The sequence below is a fragment of the Wasmannia auropunctata genome, unplaced genomic scaffold (genome assembly GCF_000956235.1).
Source record: "Wasmannia auropunctata unplaced genomic scaffold, wasmannia.A_1.0 LD336001.1, whole genome shotgun sequence".
NCBI lineage: Eukaryota > Metazoa > Arthropoda > Insecta > Hymenoptera > Formicidae > Wasmannia > Wasmannia auropunctata.
Genome location: NW_012026889.1, coordinates 553 through 23,065, shown reverse-complemented (window position 1 = coordinate 23,065; position 22,513 = coordinate 553). Strand labels below are relative to the sequence as shown.

The window sequence follows — 22,513 nt, the reverse complement described above, 5'->3', positions numbered from 1 at the left end:
CGCCGCCATCTTGGAAGATCGCGCGCGCCAGCTGTCGCGGCGGAGGCGCGGCGGCGGCAGCCCGCGGCGCGCACGTGCACGCCACGACCGAAATCACATGGGCCACATGGAGCGTCGGAGCTGTCGTTGACACCTCGGCCACCCGTCGGGTCATCCTGCGACTCCCGGGAGGACGGAAATTCGGTGAAATGATGAAAGGAGACTAAGAATTGAGAGAATCATTTTGACAACTGTATATCGGTACCGTTCGTAATCCCATTTTCATGATCGTCGCGATGTTACTCCGTAAATATAGAAGGTAATTTATATTATTTTAATCGTACCGGCACGTCGAACGATCGAAAAGACTGCGGGTACATTTCCTTTATTAATACTTTTTCTATCGAGTGGAGAGCCCGCGGCTTGCGAGTTTCTTTGTATTCTTGGGAATTTCTTTACTATCGGAAGAATTCTCAGGTTCTTTTAATATCTATACAGACTTTATGCAGTTCCCCTTTTCTAAAGCCGATCGCACAGCGTGCGAAGTACTTAGCTATTTCGAAAAACTGAGATTACAATGGAGCTTGAAAGAAAGAAACTTCGTATAAATTTGTTTTCGTCAAACTGTTACGTGAACATATATTATAACTATTTTAAATGATTGTTACTAAAAGGAGCAATGTTAAAATAAGGTTATCGGTTTTTTTTTCATTTAGAATTGAATCTTTGTGTTTTCTTTCCAAAAAAGAGACAATCTTTTCTTAGTGAATATCGAGTTAAAAACACATCAGCTTTTACGTAGCCAAGAATTTTATATTTTTTGCCTTTTTTGTACATACAATTCCAAGATTAGACTATCAAAAACATACGTAATTCGCTTCAAAGAAATCTAATTTATGACGGAAATCAATCAAAAAAGACTGTCTTTCTTTTTCTGAGAGGAAGCATAAAGATTTTTATCCAACTCTAAGTGAAAAAACGATAACCTTTTTCAACTGATTAAATTATCTTTCTATTAATAAATGCTATCCATGTGTTAGTTGACGTCAAGAATATTTGAAAAGGGAATAATGCTTGGGTACAATGTGAAATAAATGCACGCAAATTTGTGCCTACTTGTCGATTACTTCAGTTTTCCAGAGTCGCGCTTCAATTCTCTTGGCCCTCCCATCGAATTTACAGAAAACAGCAGAACGAATGAATAAACAGAACGAGGAAGAACGTTCGTGTAATCGTGCAGTATACGTAATAGAGATAACAGTTTCGTAGATAAAATAACGCGTGAATTAGCAACGCGGAAGCTAAACGAGAAGATATAGAAACGGAAACGCGTGTCTATTTTCTGTATATGCGGGATTTACTCTAGTCGCGTTCGTTAAACGAAAGAGAGTGCACGATTCGCTGGCTCTAAGCTGAAAGTCGTTTAAGAAGTCGTGACAGAAGTAAAAAAAAATCACACAAGTTTAATTCGCGTGTTTGACGTCAGCATACTTTACATTGCTCAGAATTAAGATAGCAGATGTACGGAGCGTTTGTCTCGGGCGTCTTACGTACGCGTCGCTGAGAGATAAGTGTTTAGGGTCGCGAGTTCGACGTTTGAAGTGCTAATAAAAGTGTTTGACTGCTGCGAAAAGGAAACCTGTATTTCGCGAGCACCGTTCAACAATCGAGAGAACGTTATTTTTCATTTTTCGTGTCGCAAAACTTCAATTTTTCCCGAGACTTTCCGGCAAACACGCGGGGAATCCCCAGCGGGAAAAAACACGGTCGCGAATGAATGATCGAAATTGAAATGGACGGTGGGTCATCCACGGGGTTGCTCCACACAATCGTCGCGTGAGAAGAGAATGATCTGCGAAGCGAGCACAATTAAAAGCACTCAGGCCGGCAATTCGCGTCGACAATTCAGATCCTACCATAGATTCTTATATCTTGACGATAAATTCGCAATTATGTCCTCTTTTATTGCAAGAGATTGCAATCTATCTGTAATGCTAGTAAAACAGAGGAAAGATGAATAATATTGTGGCACGTTAATTCAATTTTCACCGCGAAAATCTATAAGCTTTCGGAGAGACGACACACATATCTTTAATAGTATCTTATCGGTATTTTCACTTTTTCACATTTCCGCCCTGGAAAGAAAATTGTACATGATCGATACTGGCTACGTATTGGAGAACAATGAAATTGAGAAGAACGAATTTTCTTTCTCCCTTGCGGAAGCTGCGGATGTCCTGGAGCCGCGAGAGCGTCGGGGAGGGCGCGGAGAAAGGGAGGAGAGAATCCGCGAAAGAGAGTCACGCGATCGTCGCGACCGATCGGGTCGGCTGCAGCGGTTTTTAGCCGCGCTCGTTCGACGGACGATCGCGCGCGGCACGATCGTTGAAAAACGCGGCTGGAGGGAGGCGTGTTAAGTCAAGGGTACCGCCGGATACAAAGTCCGCGAGTTTATAAAACGGGGACGTACCTACTCCAAAACCCAGTTTTCCAGAGACCGAGGGCGCGCGATCGGTAGCCGCGTCCCGCGGGAGCGAAGTGATCGTCCCTCCCGATTACTCCCCGATCGAGCCGGCTCGTCCAGTCTAAACTATACGTCACGGGGACCAAGTCGCAATCGAGTCGTGTTGAAAGGGAAAAAAAGAAGAAGAAGAAGAAGATAGTGAGTTGGAAATTATTTGAGTTTCACGGCGGTCGAGGGTGGCAATTAAGTTTATATCGGATTATCGTGCCGCCAAAAATCCCGCCGATAACTTTTCGCGCGATCCCGCCGGTTAATCGGTTAATTTGGAGAAAGATACATTTATCATTTCGATAAGACCGCGTAGTACGTAAGGAGCCAGTTATTGAATTCGCTATCTAGTGCTCTCACCTCGCATTCAGCGCATTGATATAGTTTTATATTAAAAAGAGAGAGAGAGAGAAAAAAGGCGACGACGTGGGAAAAAGTCTCATCGGGCATGATTACGCAGTTCAATGCGACATAGAGCGCATCTCGTTCGGTTTCGTGCTTCCTTAAAGTGTTTTTGCATGCGTCTACATCCCTCGTATCTCCGCTCGTATTCGCCGCTCCGTGCAGCTGCTGCTGTTTCGAGGAGACGACCAAAGTGTTGAACGGAAGAAGAGGCTTTCTTTCATTACATCTTCTTTTTTGCCAGCTTCAGAGACATTATGTATAAGTCCCGTGTTTACCCAGGCAGCGACTCCTCGCTGACGCGAGACAGCGGATCCGAGAGTACGCCGTTACTCTCCTCGGAGTCTCGCACGAGCCCGGAACTGATATTCGGCGATTCGGAAACGAGCGACTTGGACCCGAGCCCGGCCGGCAGCTCTCTCATGTAAGATGTATGATACGTGAGATGCATCTGCGAGGGAGATGTGTCGTATTGTATTTTCATATAATTAATTTTATGTCTATTGAGGATGGCTTAAGCCGAAACGTTTAAAATATTAGTGTTAGTTGTGGTTAATATTGAGCAAAAACATCTCACTTGTCCTTTATTGTTTTCATATTTTGAATTTTATTGCTGAGCCTATACTGATATTTTTACTTAATTAATAATATATATAATACATATATTATATGTATAATTAATATAATTAATTAATAGCATACATATTATAGTCATGTAAATATATGACGTTAATAACGGCTACAATAAATGCAGACATCAATTATATTTATATTATTTAGAAATCTACGTTATCTATATAGATATGCATTTTCTGTTGTCTAATCTAGATATGGAAGTGTAGACACTGCCAGTTACAATACAATCCTAGCTACACCAAAGAGGCCATTCCCTTCAGTGCGGGATAGTGAATTGTTCGTTTCCACAATGGCGAACCCACCGTGCATAGTAGATTTCGATCATGAAAAAAATTACGAGCGCAATGTTGACTTGGTAAGAATAACATAACACACTATATGTTTCTTTCTCCAAAAAATCTAGATTATGAAAATCAACTTTTCACGAAAAACTCGTTCAAAATTTAGCAGTTTTCAAGAGAGAATAATTAAAAAAAATAGTTATAGTATTTCACGGTTTATGATTCAATTTAATATTGCATTTGTTTCTATAATAATTAAATGTAATTTTTTTTATTTCTTCACAAATGTAAAATCCGCTTTAGAAACTCGATTTCTATATCAGTGTTAAAAATAGCAACATCGGACTAATTTTAACGATAAAAATAGTTTACAAACAGTAGAATTGCTCAAATTTAAAAACCACACAAAATTTGTCACGATACTAACGAAACACGATAAAAATATTTATACATTTGCTTGGATGATCGATAAATGCGTTAATACAGATAATCCGATCTCTTCAATTCTGTGTATCTTATTCTTTTTTTGTTGTTAGACATTGACGAACGAAAATTCCAACGCGAAAAAGACGCACGAGATAGACTTCAAGCCTGGACCTCTGCAATTTCAATCCGATATCGTGCAGACTACCTGCAAGGATTTCAAGCCGAAGCAGAGTTCGCTGGTTACTATGTGAGTATCATGAGATAAAACCGATAGAAAAATTAATACGCAATTAATACAACGGAAGAATTTTTCGAATTGCGCTTAACAAGGGCAATGCGCTCCCAATGGGTGGCCTCTTAAAATCAATGAGTCCACCGATCGATACCCTTTCCTAGGCTTGCCCTAAATACCTTTTCCTAAGAGAAGAGATAGTGTTCAGCGGTACATTAGATTCAACAGATTACAAAAGAGATAACGGAATTATCCACCTTATCTAATTTCTATCGTTTGTGTGTCTGTCTGTCTGTCTCATCCCCAAAATTAAAACACCAGAAAAAATACCATTATAATTGAACTTTGACTCGTCGATGCGCACTAACGTTAATTCATTAAGTTAAAATACATTTTCTATCTATATAATACGTAAAATATTTCTTTAACATTTCCATAATAATATATACGTTCTAAGAAATAAATTTTTATACGCTAATTTCTAATTATTCTCTCAGATCTGTGTGAAACTTTCATTTAATAATTTAACATCCGATCGACGCACATCGCTATAACTTCTCCAATAACAAGTTTCAATGCTCATTCACCCCTGCGTTTTACGACAAGAGAGACAAAAGATTTCACGTGGGGTGGTCGCGCTAGGCCGCCTCGGCGATTCGAAGGGTCACTTCCCTCGCCCTCGTCTCGGCCACAGCTGACTGAAGCTGCACGCAGAAGGAGGACGCGGGGCGAGGGGTGCGAAATAAAAAAAATAGAAATCGATGGCGACGCGCTTATCGAAACGCCGGTGAAATATACTGGCTTATCGCGCGTTCAGCATGGCGCATGTTTTTTTGCTCGTGCACGTCCTGATCGGGATACGGGGGTAAATCTATAATCGTCGCGTATCGCCAATTGCAAGTCGTTTATCTCACGCGGATGGCTGATGGCAACCGGGCCGAAACTTGCATCAGCACATCTTCAATTGATTCTTTCTTCATCGCATCGAGCCGATATATCCTCCTCCGGCGGCGTGTGTGCGCGGCGTGTGGGGGCGAAATCGACAGCGCTATATTTCAGAGAGAGAGAGAGAGAGAGGAGAGAGAGGAGAGAGAGACGCTATCGCGCGCCAAAGTAATATCTCGTGCGTTGCGTACCAAAAAAAGCGTCATTGAGATAAAAGCGCGCGGTACGCGAATATAGTAGTTGCATGAAACGCTGCACGACAATTAATCCCGCGCGATTGGCGGCACGCGGCAATCTCGCGCTGGAAAATAACGCGGGAGTTGAAAAATAAACGTGGCTTGCTCGACGCGCAGGTTCCTCCCCTCTATCTACATACCGTGTCCTATGCATCGTCTTCCTCGGGGGGAGGAAAGCGCGAAAAGGGATGCCCCCTTCCGCGGTGAAAATCGCAAGGGAGAAATGCACGGGTCTAGCGCGCTCTCATCTTTTTATAGCCGCGGGTAGATGAGGGGGGACTCGATCGATGTCGTAAAATGTTTTCTCCCGTCGATTATCAGTTCAATATGTAAACAAATCGACGACATTCGCGGCTCTCTCGCGAAATCGACGGGTCAATCGCACGCCTCCTAATCGCGCGCGCGAGGCGGCCACACGTTTATGTATACCCGCGCGCACACGTACACGACACACCGTCGACGCGCCGCGTCCCTTTACATGTGACTGATATAACCTAGATACGTGACCGTGCGCGCGGCTGGACGCCGACACACGCGAGGCCGTGTGACTGGCGTGAGCGTCAACAGCGTTTTTACAGGCGAGCAGGTATTCGGTGGGCACCGTTTCGGGAGACTCACCGTCGCAGCGACCTCGCAGGCTTCCCCGTGGACGGGATCGTCGTGCATCGCGCGTCCTGGCCGTCGTCGACAACACACTACATAAGTACTACAACTCGCCGCGGAGCTGACGACCCGCTCCTCCCGCGTTCCCGCGTCTGGAAAACGAGCGAGCGGGCGAGAGCGGGTCGCCGCTCCGCTCTCGAATTCGCTCGCGCCGCCCCGGTCCTTTACCTCGGCCTCGTCAGCGTCCGGGGAACACGGCCGCTCGTTTTCCGAGACGCGGGAACGTGAGGTGTGCGCGCTACGCGTCGCGCGCCGCTCCGCGCCGCGCGACGACGTCCGGAGAGCGGAGCGTCTGGAGCGCGGCGCGACGGGGACGCCCCGAAGGGGTTACCGCTCTGTCTGTTGCCCGGGCAACAGACGACCGCCCCAAGAAGGTGAATGCCCTTAGCCGGCAATCCACCGCCGCCGCCGCCGCCGCCGCCGCCGCTGTCGGGCGCGCGCACCGGAGGTGCGCTCATCGCGGGTACCGCGAAATGCGGCGCGGCATTAGAAATTCTCAGATTCCAGCGCCGATTTGCACGTAAAACTGAACCTCGCGTTCGTCGACGATACTTGGAATTTAGAATCGCGCGACGAGATCAAACTTGAAATTAGATTGGAGTGGACCGGATTTCTTTTTTTTTTGTTCTTAATTCTGATAGTAAATACCTTTATTGCTATCGTACGCAATCTATGATTTTGTTATTTTTTATTTTACGATAAAGTTGAATCTCGGTTCGGCACGTCCGATGGATAAACAGAACAATTATAACGAGAAGAGATGAATACGTTTGAAATAAAGTTACGTATCAGATCAAGACTTTTGTTTATGACCTAATTTATAATATAAACTTTATCACATAAAATCGTTACATAAATTGCATACAATAGCATATGATATATTTTATAAATCTAAATTTGAATATTATATGGAATGTTTCTGATTAATTTTAATTTCTTCCTTTTTATTTATTTTTTCCTCATGATAAATATGAATCCGTTTTCGTAAAAACATAAGAAACAGACAGAGAAAATGATAGATTAAAGACTAGAAATAAAAAAAAAGTATTAATCTCGTTACTTCCGATATGTCGGCAATCAATTTTGTACTAATTCCGTATAAAATGATGAAGGCGCCTATGAACGAAATTGGGTCTCAGCTCGTTCGACGGATAAACAAAAAAATTAGAACGAGAAGAGAGATAGACGCATTTGTGAAACCGAGTGTTTTTTGCCTCCGAAAGAGCGTCTTGGCCAAAAATACTCCGAAAATGTGCGGTTATCTCGCGAGGTCGTCGAGGAAACGCATAGCTACGCACGATTTCGCGAAACGGCCTTTTCAATGGCGAATCAAGTTCATCAGTTATAGGATAAAGATACACGCATTGTCCTTGATCCATATAATCGCGGCCGGTACGACGCATATGACTGTTTATGATACGACCATGGGATTCGTATTAGATAACCGAATGATAGAAACATTGATGATAATGCGCATTCTGATGCGCAACCGGTCTTGCGAAGAAGACAGATAGAAGAATATCTTTTTACGGGCGCGATGTGCGAAGTAAATGCCGATTATCAGAGAAATGTTTATGCGTGACATGAATGTAACGTAATGTGCAACATTATTCAAGAGGAAATTACTGATAAGCGGCACATAGGATATCCGAGCCACGATCTTATTAATTATAGCACAAACTAGAAAATCTTTGATGACCTCGATCACTTTACTTCTCTGATATTCTGCAAATTCGAGAATCAGAGTTATATTCTGCAAAGTCGAGAATCATATGGAAAAATATATTCAATGTAGAATTTTATATATATATATATATATATATATATATAGAATATATATACAGTTTTATATACCCACGTCTAGGAATTCATCTGTCATAACTCTAATCGTCGAATAAAAATTTTTATTAAAACAAATCTATTCAAAAATATGACGCCGTAAAATTATCATATACTTTATTATTATACGAAAATATATTACATACCTATTTAATTCTTATATTTCAGATTTTCAATATGGAACACAATACTGGGGTCGTCGTTGCTGACGATGCCATGGGGAATTGCGATGGCCGGATTCTTTCCTGGGATCATCCTCAACCTGCTGATGAGCGGTTTATGCCTGTACACCGCTTATCGTCTCGTAGTGGCACACGCGTATCACGGTGAAAGAATCTTCTCTCACGAAACTTCTATCGCAATTAAAATTGATAACGTGTGACATAATTAATAATACTGTGATTAATTAAGGTGGTGGAGCAAACGTAGAAGTTTTAGACCTGTGCCGGGTATACCTCGGCAAGTGGGCGGAACACACCGCTAGAATCTTTAGTATTGCCGTACTGTTGGGCGCAACTATAGCTTACTGGATATTAATGGCCAACTTCCTGTATAACAGCGTCAATTTCATTTATGGTAAATATCCTCGCTCCAAATGTAAACGAGATACGAGTCTTCGCGGATTATCTTGGATTACGGATTATTCATTTTTACAGATAACATAGCTGGCTTGTCAACACATCCTGCGTCTGAGAACATTTCGAATAAAGAAGGTACACATATGCATGTTGCAGATACAAAGTTTTAATTCTCATTTCTCGAGGATAACGTGTGTCTCCACGGCAGTTTGGTTTTATCGCTTTGATATTACAGTTCTGTGCCCGAAAGAGATCCAAGACAATAACACCATTGTGACTTACGAGAAGACGTTCGAGGCTCTGGGACCAGCGTGGGATCTACGAAACACGGTGCCTGTGTTTCTGGCCCTACTGATATTTCCCCTCTTAAATTTCAATAGCACGACATTTTTCACAAAGTTTAATTCCTTCGGTGAGTATATATGCAAAAATATTCTCTCAATAATATCTTGTCATGTGTACAACTCTTAGGCCCGCGGTTTCACAATTCACGGTTAACTCGATTTATCTTTTTCTAATCTAAGAATTAGAAAGAGATAAACAGTTAAAACCGAGTTTAAAGTTAATTTTATATTTGTGGAACCAGGCCTTAAGTATAAAAATCTACCATTATGGGACATGTAACATTAAGTTTTTAATATATCTCGCAGGAACGGCGTCAGTCATGTATTTGATTGTCTTCGTTGTGATAAAATCAGCATCGTGGGGCGTCAACATGGATCAAGTCGAATGGGCAACGAGTTGGGTGATACGGCCGACGTTTCCGGCGCTTACCGGCATTCTGGCAATGTCGTTCTTCATCCACAATATCGTAATCAACATAATGCAGAATAATCGCAATCAAGAAAAGAATGTTAGTTACTTTAAATCGCGTTTTTTCTTATCCGTATCATCGACCAACCACTTGCGAAGATCAAATAGAAACGATTTTGCTTTTTAGGGAAGAGATTTAACCATAGCTTATTTCCTCGTCACGGTGACTTATATCATCGTCGGAGCAACGTTTTTCATGTGCTTTCCACTGCCTAAGTCGTGCATAGAAGACGTAAGTACGCGCAGTATTTTTTTCTTTTCTTAGAAACGATCAAATAAAAATATAAAGAAAAAATATTCTTCATTTCATTGCAGAATCTACTGAATAATTTTCAAAAGTGGGACGGCCTCACGATAACTGCTCGCATAGTGCTACTTTTCCAGTTGGTGACCGTCTATCCTTTGCTCGCGTACGTGCTACGTATCCAGTTGCTCTCGTGGATATGCAAAGGAAGATCTAACAGAGCCTTGGTGCTCTTCATTAATCTCGTACTGGTGTCCATATGTATCATTTTCGCGACGTTTGTACCTTACATCGGGACCATCGTCAGGTATACCGGCGCCTTAAGCGGACTCATCTACGTCTTCACTTTCCCGAATCTACTGCATTTGGCTATTTTGAAGAAAGAAGGAAAGCTAACCGTCTACTCGATACTATTCCATATAGCTATACCCGTTATCGGACTTTTAAATCTCATTGCTCAATTCTTTATCACAGATCGTTGATCGTGTAATTAAAGATAGATCTTACAGATTGTGCCATTGCATTTGTACGACATTCGACATTAATTATTTATGAATGCAATTGCGTACATCACTATTTACACCTTTTAAGAGAATACTATGCATTTTAAGAGAATCCGTGTTCGAAAATTACATTGAAATAAGTAGGTTTAAATACAGTAGATATAGAAATTTTTATAGGCTTTTAAAAGGCGCAAAATGCAGTTTATTGCATTTGCGAGAGTAGTTTGTTATATATAATAACAGAAGTTCACGAGTTGAAAAGTGTGTATTAAAATTTAGATCAGTATAATGGAGATTATGTACGTTTAAGTCAGCTGTTTCCTTTAAACATAATATAATTTATTTAATTACTCGCGACACAGTCTAGAAACGATATACTTTTTTACCGTAGAACAAAGTTCGTTAATGCTTTTTGTACTTTCAATAAACACGCAATAGTATTAGAAAATGTACAATTCTTTCCTACATTATAATTTATTCAATCTAAATGTATGTCCCTTCTAAATTTAAATTACCTCAAGTTCATCTCTGAGGTACCTATATCTTGTAAACCCAAACGGTGTCAACTCCGTGTCCAATTGTCGTAACGGGCAGCGTGTTAGGGAGAGGAAATCTGCACGCGATTACGAGGGAATCCTTGCCTAGTTCGCTATTGAGCTTCTTTTCGATATCCTCCATCTGTAAGAGACGACAACACTTCTTGACACATACATTTTACCTTTCCTCAAGAATTACGACGAATATTTAAGCGGGAAACGTACCATTTGATCCACGCCAAATATAACGACGTTGTCGTACCTTCCCAGGTGGTGTTTCCAAAGATCCCGCCTGAGAAACGCGGTGTCGGCCGACAGACCGTTAATCAGCGCTTGTAGCCTCGAGTACCACACCAGCCAGGTGTTCAGCTCGATGCCGTGGGCCTTGAAGCCGCGCTTCGCCGCCGCGAGAACCTATTTTTTATTTATTTATAAATTATCTCTGCACTCGCCGTTGGAAGAGTGGAAAAGTTTATCCCTGAGCGCGACCTGCTTTGCGTCACTGTTATATTATACATTTACGGCGTACGCGTCCCTCGCGTGACTCGACGGACTGGCGTCATCGCCGTCGCCGCGCGCGGCGATTATCATACTCACAATACGCCCGTCGCCGCTGCCGAGATCGATCAGGGAGCCGGAGCGGCCGTTCAACGCTCGAATAACATTCTTGATTTGCTGACGCGTGGCCGGCACGTACGGCAAACATATCTTGCGAAACGCAGGACTGACGAACGGAAAACACACGACGCTGATCGCTGTCGCAATCCCGCCTAATCGGAGAAAGAAACCGGCTTATTAAAATCAACGAGAGGGGCTAATTAATTTCAATTCGATAATGAAAGCAATATATGTTAGCGCGCCAATTAACGAACCTGTAGCCGCGACAAAAAGTAGACCGATCTTCGACGATTTTCGTGATTTCTCGATAGGAAGCTCCATTATTTCGATTCACCTCGCCAGGTAGCTTTTTTACATTGTCAGAGAAACGCTCGAACGTTAAAACGTCTATAAATGTGCAAGCTTGAATTCATAGTCTCCGAAGTTTCATGTCCCAGAAAATCGTCTGCGCGTCTCGCAATGCTTCTCGTTGCTTTCGTTCGCTCCTCCCATGGGTTTCCACGTGCCGAGCAGCTGAGCAGAGATCGAGACTAACCTAATCCGAGTCCAGGCCGCATGTGCCACACCGCGTCAGCTCTAGGTTATCACATCAGCGTTATCACGCGGATCACGCTCATTACGTGAGTTACATTTGCGTAATGCGCTGAATACTTTTCAGTCTAATCTAATTTTAATCTATTTTTTTAATAACACATACTTTTTATTTTAATCTGAACAGCGCACGTGCTTAAGTGCCATCCTCTTGACAGCGGCTTCGCACGAGACCCTCTCGCACGTTGATACCGCATTCCCGCGGAATAACGGCATGGCGAGGAGCTTGAGCGCAAAAATCGGCCCGTCGGTCTTAAACGCCGACCTGGCGCAGCTGTACGAAGAGTCGCAAAAGTTGCTGGACAACGGCGCGGATTACTTGCACTTGGACGTGATGGACGGCCACTTCGTTCCCAATCTCTCGTTCGGTCATCCGATCGTCAAGTGCCTTCGTAGTAAAATAAAGGACGCCTTCTTCGAGACGCACATGATGGTGTCGAGTCCGGAGCAGGTATGCGCGCAAGTTCGAAAACGCAATTAATTTCCCAGAGGACGGGAGGATGCAAAATTTTTATAAATTGATAATTTAATTGAAATATAATTACAGTGGATCGAACCCATGGCCGACGCTGGCGTAGATCAGTATACGTTTCACGTGGAGCCGGTGAAGGATGTTCCTCTGGTTTGCAGGAAGGTGAGGGAGGCAGGAATGAAGGTGGGTCAGCTCCCCTAACAAAAATTAATATTCGTTAAGTGATTCACGTTTAATTAAATGGAATCAATTTTAAGCACAGGTTGGCGTGGCACTCAAGCCAGGAACACCTGTGGATGTGGTGACAGACTACGTGGATCTAGCAGACATGATCCTAGTGATGACCGTGGAACCTGGTTTCGGCGGGCAGAAGTTTATGGAACCGATGTTAAAGAAAGTCGCATGGCTAAGGGAGAACTATCCTGGACTGGATGTTGAAGTCGACGGCGGAGTCGGACCAGCTACAATTGAAGCTTGTGCAAAGGTATAGCTTGTCAAAAGATTACCGCAATGTACAAATGATGCAGTTAAGAGTTGCGTGCAAAATTAAATCTGCATTCATCTTCACGTCGATATTACTTTTTAGGCTGGCGCTAACATGATCGTATCCGGCACGGCTGTCATAGGGTCTGCTGATCAAGCTAAAGTAATAACGACTCTTAGAGACACGGTGAATTGCTATTTGGAGCACAGTCATTCAACATAACGATGGCAACTGTAAATACACAAAACATTCCTGCGATAAACTTGGCATTTTATATAATATATATATATGTACAAAAATATAAATACAAAGATGTATTTTTTTTACAATAACATGGCAAACAATCGATCTGATAAAATTCAACATGACTTTAACAGATACATGATGTACTTGTTACTATTTTATACCATTCATGCTACTATTATTTTTTTAGAAGTTCTTTCGTGATATCTTTAGCTACTAATTTAGTTCTCAATTCAGCTAGAGTTATGAGTATAGCCTCCTCCGTTCGGATTGTTCGCGATCCTTGCTGCGGGCACGTGTTCACATATTTATCGAAGACCAGAGACGGATCGTCGACGTCCAAGTGTGGATCCGCGTCCAGGGCAGCTTCCAACCCAGCGAGACCTCCGAATACTACGAGGCAGTGGCGATACTCCAAGCTCCTCGCTTCCATCTCGTCGATCGACGTTCCCCTGTCGGATGTTCCGATCGTCAAGTCGTATCCCTCCTTGTACTGGCAATTCGTCAGCACCTCCGTCAGGTTCTTGGCCAGCCTAACGTTGTAGCCCCAATAGACACCGGTCTCCGCGCGCGGTGTGTTGGGCGACACAATAACACCCTGCATCTTCTTCCGATTTGGCTGATCCGCCGGTATCCTCACCGTCACCCTCAACCCAGGCATCAGCACCTTATCCACGTGAATCTCGTTCAACAGTCCCACATTCACCTGGGAACCCCTGCCGACCTTTATGGGCTTGTTGGTGACTATACCCTCCCGATACGAGAATTCGTCCTCCTGCCGCAGATGATGCGGCGCGTCCAACGGGTTCAACACACCCGCGTACTGCAGGTCCTTGTGGATCGGAAAGAAGTACTTGCGCAGGTACTGCGGGCACTCCATGTACTGCAGTATCCTGGCGAGCTGCAGACACCCGGCCCGGCCCTCGCCCAGCGCGTCGTTCTTCCTGGCCTTCCGCATCTCGTCCTCCGTGAGCTCGCCCTTGTCGTCGAACACCACGACCTCGTCCACCCTGTACACGCAGGCGGCACGCGCGATCTGTCCCGCCAGGTAGGTGCGCAGCTCCGGGGACTGCGCGTTGTCGAGGATCGACCCGGGCACCGCTATGCTGACGGTGCAGACGTCCCTGCGCACCTCGCGACTCGCATCGCCCTCCTCCGCGCGCTCGACCAGCGTCTCGTTCCTCGACTCCTCCTCGAGCTCCTTCTTCGCCCTCTTCGTCAGTTTTTCCTCCCTCCACTGTTTTCGAAGTTCCTTCCGTTTACGGTTGTACTCTTTCCAGCTCTTTACCTCAGGCTTTGCGGCCGACATTATTTCCTCCTCGGAGCTCACCTTAATTTCGCAGAGTCGGTATTTCGAAGATGATCGAGTTAATCTCATAACCTCACATAACCTTAAATCTGTTCGGTTGTTTGGAACTTCATAAATTTTTGCACTTAAAACGAGAGAGAGAATGCAAAGGTGTAAAAAGTGCAGCAACACGAACAGACTTATGTATACGCGGTGCCGTACGCTGATTGGCCGGCTTGACGTCATTCGCGACGCGCGCGACTTACAGAACGTATTGTATTTCGCGGGACGCGGCGGCCGCGGCAGCAGGTCGTTCGCTCGTCGCGCGGTTTATCCGACAAAGTTTGGAGATGAGTGAAAAATCGGAATGTTACATTAACGTTTTTCACCGTGATTTACTTAACGGACGCTTATCTCTCGATGGATATTTAAGTCAAACGCGTTATTAATCGTTAATCTGAAAATAAATTTGGCCATCTCTCGTTGGCGTTCTCGCGTCCCGATGAGCGGAGAGCGTGGAGCTTATGTAGAGTATACGAGTCCCATAATTGTCGGAGCGCGATTTAACGTGACGGAATACGCGGATCGTGTGAATTAAATAACGCAGTGCAGCGGTGTGTCGATGTTCATTGCATTTGCATCTCATGGAATTTGCATGAGTTCGCGAGTGCGTTTCGAGCGTACATTTTCGGACGGTTGGCTTGCAGGTTAAGTTCAGTTATAGCGCGTTTTCGAAATAATACGGAACGGGTTTTGTCGCTCCGAGAGCGATTATAATAAAGGTCGTCCAACCAGAAATCTAAAATATAGAGCATGTGATGCCATTAATCGCTCTCGGAGCGATCAAACCCGCTCCGTGTCCGAAAACGCTATTATAGCCAGTGTTGACTCGCGACTCGGCGTTAACTTCGCAATTTTCGCATTGACGCGTTCTAACTTCGGGAATAGCGTGCAAAAGTATTGTGTGATCGTCGTCCGCGTTTTCGCGAATACATATACATACATTTTTGGATGATTCACCGATCATGGTTCAGTTGATAGATATCAATTCGGCGTTAACTTAATTCGCGTATTTCGGGAATGGCACGCAAAGTGTATCGCGCGATCGTACGTTACCCGCGTTTTCGAGCGAGCGTCACATCGAGGGAGTTTCCTACGAAACTGAGAACTCGGATTCTTTGGTGAGTGTAATTGATTTATATATATTATTACGACATATACGAAAGTATCGCTTATGCCTCTTTATCAAATCGTGTTCTTTTTTAATAATTTAGATAATAATATTGTCATAACGATGCGGACGATGTCGCGTCGAGGGAATTCAATGAAGTTACTTCGAAAAGTCTGAGAGCTAGAGGCTTGGGAAAGGCATCGGGCTCCGGCGGAGCAACCTTGCGGTGAGTATTCATTATTTCTTTTTTGCGGAAAAGTTATTCGGTTTTTTTTCTATTTGTCTGGATTGCTTTTATTTCAATGATTTGAAAACGTAATTGCAAGGAAAAAGAAGTAATTTAAAATTCTTTATAGAAACTGGTTCGTATAAAGATTTTTGGAAAATATGTACGATTATTTTAGTAAATATATGTAATCGAAAGAATAAAAATTTTGTGTAGGATTCTTTCGAAGCATTGATTATTTTGAACGCTGCTTTAATTTGAATCTTTCATACGTGTGTTTACAGAATCGTCGTAGCTACGTGGCTGATTAACTCCGTTGTTGCGCATCGGTCGGTGAGTAAAAAAATATTTTATTAACAATAGGTCTTTTGTGTTTGCTGATTTTATGGCGATATAAAAAATGTTACTCATCTAAGTTCGTATTTTGAAATTGATCAACAAATTACAGTCAGATGACCAAAGAAATTCAAGCGCGATTATATATAACACGAGCCTAGATGATGATAATTTGAGAGATGTTTATTATTCTGTCAATGTCTTATACAACTGATCTTATAATTGATCACACAATTAATGTTTTTTATGATAAAGGAAAAATTATTGTTTCTCCAATCGATGCTATAATTTATAGCTAATGTGCAAACAATTATATTGTGTTTATTTTTTTATAAGAGAGAATATTTTTTGCCAATATGTAATACAAATTACATGTTCAGTCAAAATAATATATTTACAAACTGTATCTTTAGCCCCATAAAGTATCTATAGTATATGTATATATATATGAGCTATCATATTATAAATTGATTATATTCGCAACGATTAATGGGGAAAATTTGAGAATAACACGTGTTAGAAGATCCATTAGACAGAAGATCCATATTGCCAGCAGTTATTGATCTGCGTCCTTTTTCTTTAGAGTCTTCTCAACTATCAGCTGCCATTTGTCTGGTTGATTTGTTACGAACCAATTGGTTATTATGTCCATATTTTCCTTTCGCTTTGTAGTACATCTCTTGCACTGAGTTTGGTAAGCTTCGCTGAATATTTCTGAAATCAAAAGAATATTTTCTTATCAATAATTGGCAGTAATTATCGATTTTAACTATAATTATTAAGTGTATATTTATTAATTTAAATACGATATAATTAAAGCACAAGATATATATTCAGAAAGTCGATATTTTTCAAGAATAACGCACAAAAAGATATGTGTACAAAAAAAGATGAAAAATTAATTTTGTTCATGTTTCTGAAAAATCAATCATCCATTCAAATCATTATAAAATATAAAACAAAACGAATTGATGAATTCGTAAAATTCATAAATTCGTAAATAAATTGCACTAAGAATTATCTAATTTTGAACAAAACAAAATTAATTAGAAATTATTTTTATGTTGTCGAACATTCGACACGCATGTCGTCGTTATTTCAACTTTTGCACAATTCCTTTCAATTTTTAAAACTTGTATATATTATAATTGAGCAACAAATTAAAATTTTGTTAAAATAAAATCTGTTAAGATAAAACACTAGAAAAGTAAATGTGAAATCTTATCTTGTCATTTATTCCGTCTTCTGACAGGTCGTTAAAATCTTTTATTTGACATCATAGATTTTTTTGAAAACTAAGGGAATCCTTAATGCGTAACTTTGACGATACCGCTATGGAGAAAACGATTTTGTATTGACTAAAAAAGAAAAAAAAATTTTAAAGTAAAAGTATGTATAACTATATACCTCCTATTGTCTCCTGTTCTGGTGTGCACGGTCCTATTTCCATATAGCAATTGTAAAATTCTTCTCGTAAATCGTTGTTTTGAAGAATAGGTCGAAAATCGATGCGATCAAACATTTCGGGAGACTTTTCCTCTGCGAGAACGCACATTAGTGCGCTTACAGCAATAATTAACGCGATACGTTTTAATCCAATCATTGTTTCCACAGTTATGGTACGTGAGACACTAGCTATCCGATGCATTGTTATTTCATTTATATTTTTCACTTAATATACCACGTGATGTAATTTAAGACAGGTATATGCCAAATATGAACAGAGAAAATGATTGATTAAAGATTGAAAACATGCGCATGCATATATTTATTAATGCTTGTATAATCTATTATTAGATAATACAAATTATATTTTTCGTATCTAATTATTTATATTAAGCATTAAAAAAATAACTAATAATTTTGAATTCTGTGCTGAGATATTAAAAAATATGCAATACATAATTACTGTACAACGGAATTGTAATTTAATATTATTTAGAAAAGATAAATAAAATGTCAGTATAGCTTAGCAATAAATTGAAATTAAACAATAAAAGGCAATGAATGTTACATATATTGTTTAAATCCTCTACACGTTTCTTACACTAAGCCACCCTCAGTAGAAATATAAATCAAATAATAAAAACATACGTTTAACAAATTCGCGTATCAATCGTTCGCTGTCGATATATATGAGATTTCTTTGTGATGTTTGCAGATCGTCGTCTTTATTCATAAACTACGTAATGATAAAAAATATTAGTCCAGTCATCCGTTCCGGGAATGTTACGCAATTAATTACCGATGTACAGGGGTTGTCGCCACCGAGCAATTGAGAATTGTAATAAATCTTACACTTTTCTGACAAGATAAAGATATGTCTTGTTGCTTGTGACAAGTAAGATTAACTCTGTACATCGATAATTAATTGCGTTACATTCCCAGAATGGATGACGGATGACTGGGCTAATATTTGTTATCATTGCGTAGTTTATGGATAAAGATGACGATCCGCAAACATCACAACGAAGAATCTCATATATATCGACAGCGAACGATTGACCACAGATATGCGAATTTGTTAAATGTATGATTTTATTATTTGATTTGCTTTTCTACTCGTCGAGAATGGCTTAATGTAAACCGAAACATGTAGAGGATTTAAAAAATATATGTAATATTCAACACCGTCATCCAGCATAGCTTTTTATTGTTTGTAGTTACAATTTCAATTATACAAAATCTTCCATAAAATTATATATCGGTGTGCTTCAAGCGTGAATATTAATAACGTGATAATTAATAGCGTTTTCGAGTGCATTGGGTTTTGATTGATCCGTGATCAATTAATGGCGTCACATGCTCTATTTTGGTTTCTGATTGGACGAGATCTTAGTATTCTCGGTTTTTTATTTCAAACGTTTCAACTTCGATTAAAAATTCACTGCTCTAAAACGTTAAAGATTGGCCGACGACATTTTGAGTGCTGCAATAATCGTTTCGATATTTGGAGAATCGCGTCTGCCGTCAGGAAATCCCGCCACAACTATCAGAAAGTAAATTGCACGCGTAATAGATGTTGTAAAATAAATACACATTTGTCATAACGTGTTAAAAAATTAAAAAGATGTAATTTTATTCTGGTAAAAAACAAATTTTGTTAAAGAAACGAGTATACTAGGCATATTTAATCAAGGATATGGAATATTCCTCCAGCAAATTTGCATTTAACTTACGAAAGCATGACACATTTAAATTGCGCATATGAATGCCTTATCGTTGCTACTCGATTTAATTCTCTCGGTTGATTGCGTAGCGTCCAATCGGTACATTACATCGACACTTTGAAGTTGATTGTGTCAAAGCTACAGTGCAATTTTTATCGATTTCCGTTGTTCTGACGTTCATCGTCATTATCTAGTGCATTTTGAAGTTTCATAGAATTATAATACCTAATCACATCCATATTTCTGCTATTAAATATAAAAAATTGTACATATAGTACATAATAAAAGCATTTATTACATAAGAATAAATAAAAAAAAACACTAAACTATGTGAAATAAATAATAAATAAAGCATATATGATAAAAAAACATATATAATATAAACATTTTTAATAAAACATCTTTTAAATTTAAAACAGTTTTAAATATTATGAGATTTAAAAAAAAAATTATATTCTAATAGAAGTTAATTCTATGTACATTTTAATTAATATTAAAGAAAGCTCTGTTATCTTATTGTGTGTAAAAGAGTTACATGTACGCATATGTACTTTTTTATGCCATAATTTTATGTTACGTTTTTTCAAAAAAAAAAATGAAAGAGGGATAAAGATGTTTACAGATCAGTAAAAGGAGTCTTGTAGCATAAAAGAACTTGGGAAAATTTGAGAATAACACGTATTAGAAGATCCATTAGACGATTATGCCAGTAGTTAGAGTCTTCTCAACTATTGTAGATATTATGGAATGTGAGACGGAATAACTGAAACTAAATTTCACCTTGGTCACGACGGTCTTTTTTGTAGGGAAAACGCGAAGAAAAGGAATCGCAGTCAGCGAGTGAAAAAGAAATTGTATATTTATATTATTATATTATTATATTATACAATAAATAATATAATAATATTATATAATAAGGTAAGGGATGTTTTATTATGTCATTAATAATGGGTTTTCTGTGTTTTCAGCTTGATTTTATGTTACTTATTAAAGCTTATATTTTCAAATTGATCAACAAATTGCAGCCAGACAAGAAATTCAAGTGCGATTTTAACATAAGCTTAGATGATGATAATTTGAGAGATATTTAGTATTCTGTCAATGTCTTATAACAACTGATCTTATGATTGATCTTATGATTGACAATGAATGTTTTTATGATAAGGAAAAAATTATTGTTTCTCCGCACGAAGCTATAATTAATGTGCAAAAAATTATTGTTTATTTTTTATAAGAGTACATATTTTGTTTTTAATATATAATACAAATTGCATGTTAGTCAAAATAATTTTTACAAACTGTACCCGTAACCCCATAAGTAGTATTTGAATTCTCATATTATAAATTAATTATATTTACATCTATTAATTGGAAAGATTTGAGAATAACACGTATTAGAAGAGCCATTAGATGATTTTGCCAGTAGTTATTGATCTGCGTTCTTTTTCTTTAAATTGTTTAGAGTCTTCTCAACTATTAGTTGCCATTTGTCTGGTTGATTTGTTACGTACCAATCGGTTATCATGTCCATATTTTCTTTTTGCTTTGTAGTACATTTTTTACATTTAGTTTGGTAAACGTCACTGAATACCTCTGAAATCAAGAGAATATTTTTTTATCAATAATTCATAGTAATTATCGACTTTGCTCCTGATTATTGAGTGTATATTTATTAATTTAAATACGATATAATTGAAGCACCAGGTATATATTCAGAAAGTCGATATTTTTCAAGAATAATACACAAAAAGAAGATGAAAAATTAATTTTGTTTCTCTCTCTCTCTCTCTCTCTCTCTTTCTGAAAAATCAATTATTCACTCAAATTGTTTTAAAATATAAAACGAATTGATAAATTTGTCAAATTCGGAAATTGCACGAAAATTTTTTTATTATTGAACAAAACAAAATTAATTTAGAAATTATTTTTATGTTGTCGAACTTTCGACACATATGTCGTCATTATTTTCAACTTTTGCACAATTCTTTTTAATTTTTAAAATTTGTATACACTATAATTGAGCAACAAATTAAAATTTTGTTAAAATAAACTCTGTTTAGATAAAACACTAATAGTAAATAGAAAATCTTATTTTATCATTTATTTCTTTTGTTCATTAAAATTTTTTATTTAACATCATAGACGTTTTTGGAAATTATATAGATACTTCGAGGTTATCATTAAGGAGAAAATGATTTTGTATTGACCACAAAAGGAAAAACAATTTAAAAGTAAAAGTATGTATAATTGTACCTCCCATCTTTATCTGTTCTGGTGTGCACGGTCCTATTTCCATATAGCAGTTGTAATATTTTTCTCGTAAATCGTTGTTTTGAAGAATAGCTCGAACATCGAGGTGATTTAACACTGCAGAATAGAGATCTTCATCTGCGAGGACGCACATTAGTGTGCTACTGCTTATAGCAATAATAATTAAAGCGATGCGTTTTAGTCCAGCCATTGTTTCCGCAGTTATGGTACGTGAGACACTAGATTTCCGATGCATCGTTATTTCATTTATATAGATTTTATATGATATATGACGTGATGTAATTTAAGATAAATGCAAAATATGAACAGAGAAAAAAATTGATTAAAAATTGAAAACATCCACATGCATTTTTATTAATGCTTATATAATTATCTATTGCGAGGCAATATAAATTAGGTTTTTCGTGTCTCAATATTTATATTAAGCATTAAAAAATTAGTTAATGAAATATTAAAAAATATGCAATATTTAATTACTGTCCTACGAAATTGTAATTTAACATTAGAAAAGATAAATGAAGTGTCAGTATAATAGACTCATTGACATTATGTACATAATAAAAGGCAAAAGTTGAATGATGATGCTGAATGTTACATATATTTTTTTAAATCCTCTACGTTTTGGCTTACGCCATTCTCAGTAAAAATATAAATCAAATCATAAAAACATACGTTTAACAAATTCGCATATTTGTGGTCAATCACTTGCTGTTAATATACATATTTGAGATTCTTTGTTGTGATGTTTGCGGATCGTCTTTATTCGTAAAGCCTTAAACACAATAAAAAAGAATTGGAGCAGGGAACAGAGAATAAAA

At 39.2% G+C, this 22,513-nt stretch overlaps 6 protein-coding genes and 1 long non-coding RNA gene across 10 annotated transcripts; 3 read left to right on the top strand and 4 right to left on the bottom strand.

Annotated features, from left to right (window-relative positions):
• The first annotated feature begins 101 nt into the window (after window positions 1-101).
• LOC105453188 (sodium-coupled neutral amino acid transporter 9-like) lies at window positions 102-10,732 on the top strand. Of its 3 annotated transcripts, none has more exons than XM_011694928.1 (11): window positions 102-298; window positions 3,138-3,317; window positions 3,722-3,884; window positions 4,347-4,483; window positions 8,320-8,477; window positions 8,563-8,727; window positions 8,808-8,864; window positions 8,965-9,141; window positions 9,380-9,582; window positions 9,670-9,774; window positions 9,858-10,732. In XM_011694928.1, the coding sequence occupies exons 1-11, from the start codon at window positions 264-266 to the stop codon at window positions 10,266-10,268; spliced, it is 1,791 nt and encodes a 596-aa protein (XP_011693230.1). In that variant the 5' UTR covers window positions 102-263; the 3' UTR covers window positions 10,269-10,732. The 3 variants fall into 3 exon arrangements, with proteins under 3 accessions (XP_011693230.1, XP_011693232.1, XP_011693231.1); XM_011694930.1 differs by lacking the exon at window positions 102-298 and adding an exon at window positions 821-1,421; XM_011694929.1 differs by lacking the exon at window positions 102-298 and adding an exon at window positions 821-2,641.
• On the bottom strand, window positions 8,423-11,950 carry LOC105453190 (protein FAM173B). 2 transcript variants are annotated; one of them, XM_011694932.1, is made up of 5 exons: window positions 11,698-11,950; window positions 11,423-11,595; window positions 11,051-11,239; window positions 10,805-10,967; window positions 8,423-8,504 (listed from the first exon to the last, which is right to left on the bottom strand). In XM_011694932.1, exons 1-4 carry the CDS (start codon window positions 11,762-11,764, stop codon window positions 10,827-10,829), a joined length of 570 nt encoding a protein of 189 aa, XP_011693234.1. In that variant the 5' UTR covers window positions 11,765-11,950; the 3' UTR covers window positions 8,423-8,504; window positions 10,805-10,826. The 2 variants fall into 2 exon arrangements, with proteins under 2 accessions (XP_011693234.1, XP_011693233.1); XM_011694931.1 differs by lacking the exon at window positions 8,423-8,504 and having other exon boundaries at window positions 10,607-10,967; window positions 11,698-11,949.
• Window positions 11,951-11,970: 20 nt separating this feature from the next.
• LOC105453191 (ribulose-phosphate 3-epimerase) lies at window positions 11,971-13,370 on the top strand. Its single transcript, XM_011694933.1, has 5 exons — window positions 11,971-12,063; window positions 12,162-12,485; window positions 12,582-12,689; window positions 12,769-12,990; window positions 13,093-13,370. Exons 2-5 carry the CDS (start codon window positions 12,249-12,251, stop codon window positions 13,210-13,212), a joined length of 687 nt encoding a protein of 228 aa, XP_011693235.1. The 5' UTR covers window positions 11,971-12,063; window positions 12,162-12,248; the 3' UTR covers window positions 13,213-13,370.
• LOC105453192 (putative methyltransferase C9orf114) lies at window positions 13,280-14,621 on the bottom strand. The gene has a single exon (XM_011694934.1). The coding sequence runs from the start codon at window positions 14,609-14,611 to the stop codon at window positions 13,412-13,414; it is 1,200 nt and encodes a 399-aa protein (XP_011693236.1). The 5' UTR covers window positions 14,612-14,621; the 3' UTR covers window positions 13,280-13,411.
• Window positions 14,622-14,810: 189 nt separating this feature from the next.
• Window positions 14,811-16,290, top strand: LOC105453187. Its single transcript, XR_974833.1, has 3 exons — window positions 14,811-15,702; window positions 15,796-15,918; window positions 16,203-16,290. It is a non-coding gene; the product is annotated as an uncharacterized LOC105453187 (long non-coding RNA).
• Window positions 16,291-16,416: 126 nt separating this feature from the next.
• Window positions 16,417-17,918, bottom strand: LOC105453186 (ejaculatory bulb-specific protein 3-like). The gene is made up of 2 exons (XM_011694927.1): window positions 17,662-17,918; window positions 16,417-16,968 (listed from the first exon to the last, which is right to left on the bottom strand). Exons 1-2 carry the CDS (start codon window positions 17,900-17,902, stop codon window positions 16,811-16,813), a joined length of 399 nt encoding a protein of 132 aa, XP_011693229.1. The 5' UTR covers window positions 17,903-17,918; the 3' UTR covers window positions 16,417-16,810.
• A 2,710-nt stretch (window positions 17,919-20,628) lies between these two features.
• Window positions 20,629-21,945, bottom strand: LOC105453185 (ejaculatory bulb-specific protein 3-like). Its single transcript, XM_011694926.1, has 2 exons — window positions 21,678-21,945; window positions 20,629-21,017 (listed from the first exon to the last, which is right to left on the bottom strand). The coding sequence occupies exons 1-2, from the start codon at window positions 21,928-21,930 to the stop codon at window positions 20,851-20,853; spliced, it is 420 nt and encodes a 139-aa protein (XP_011693228.1). The 5' UTR covers window positions 21,931-21,945; the 3' UTR covers window positions 20,629-20,850.
• Window positions 21,946-22,513: the final 568 nt, after the last annotated feature.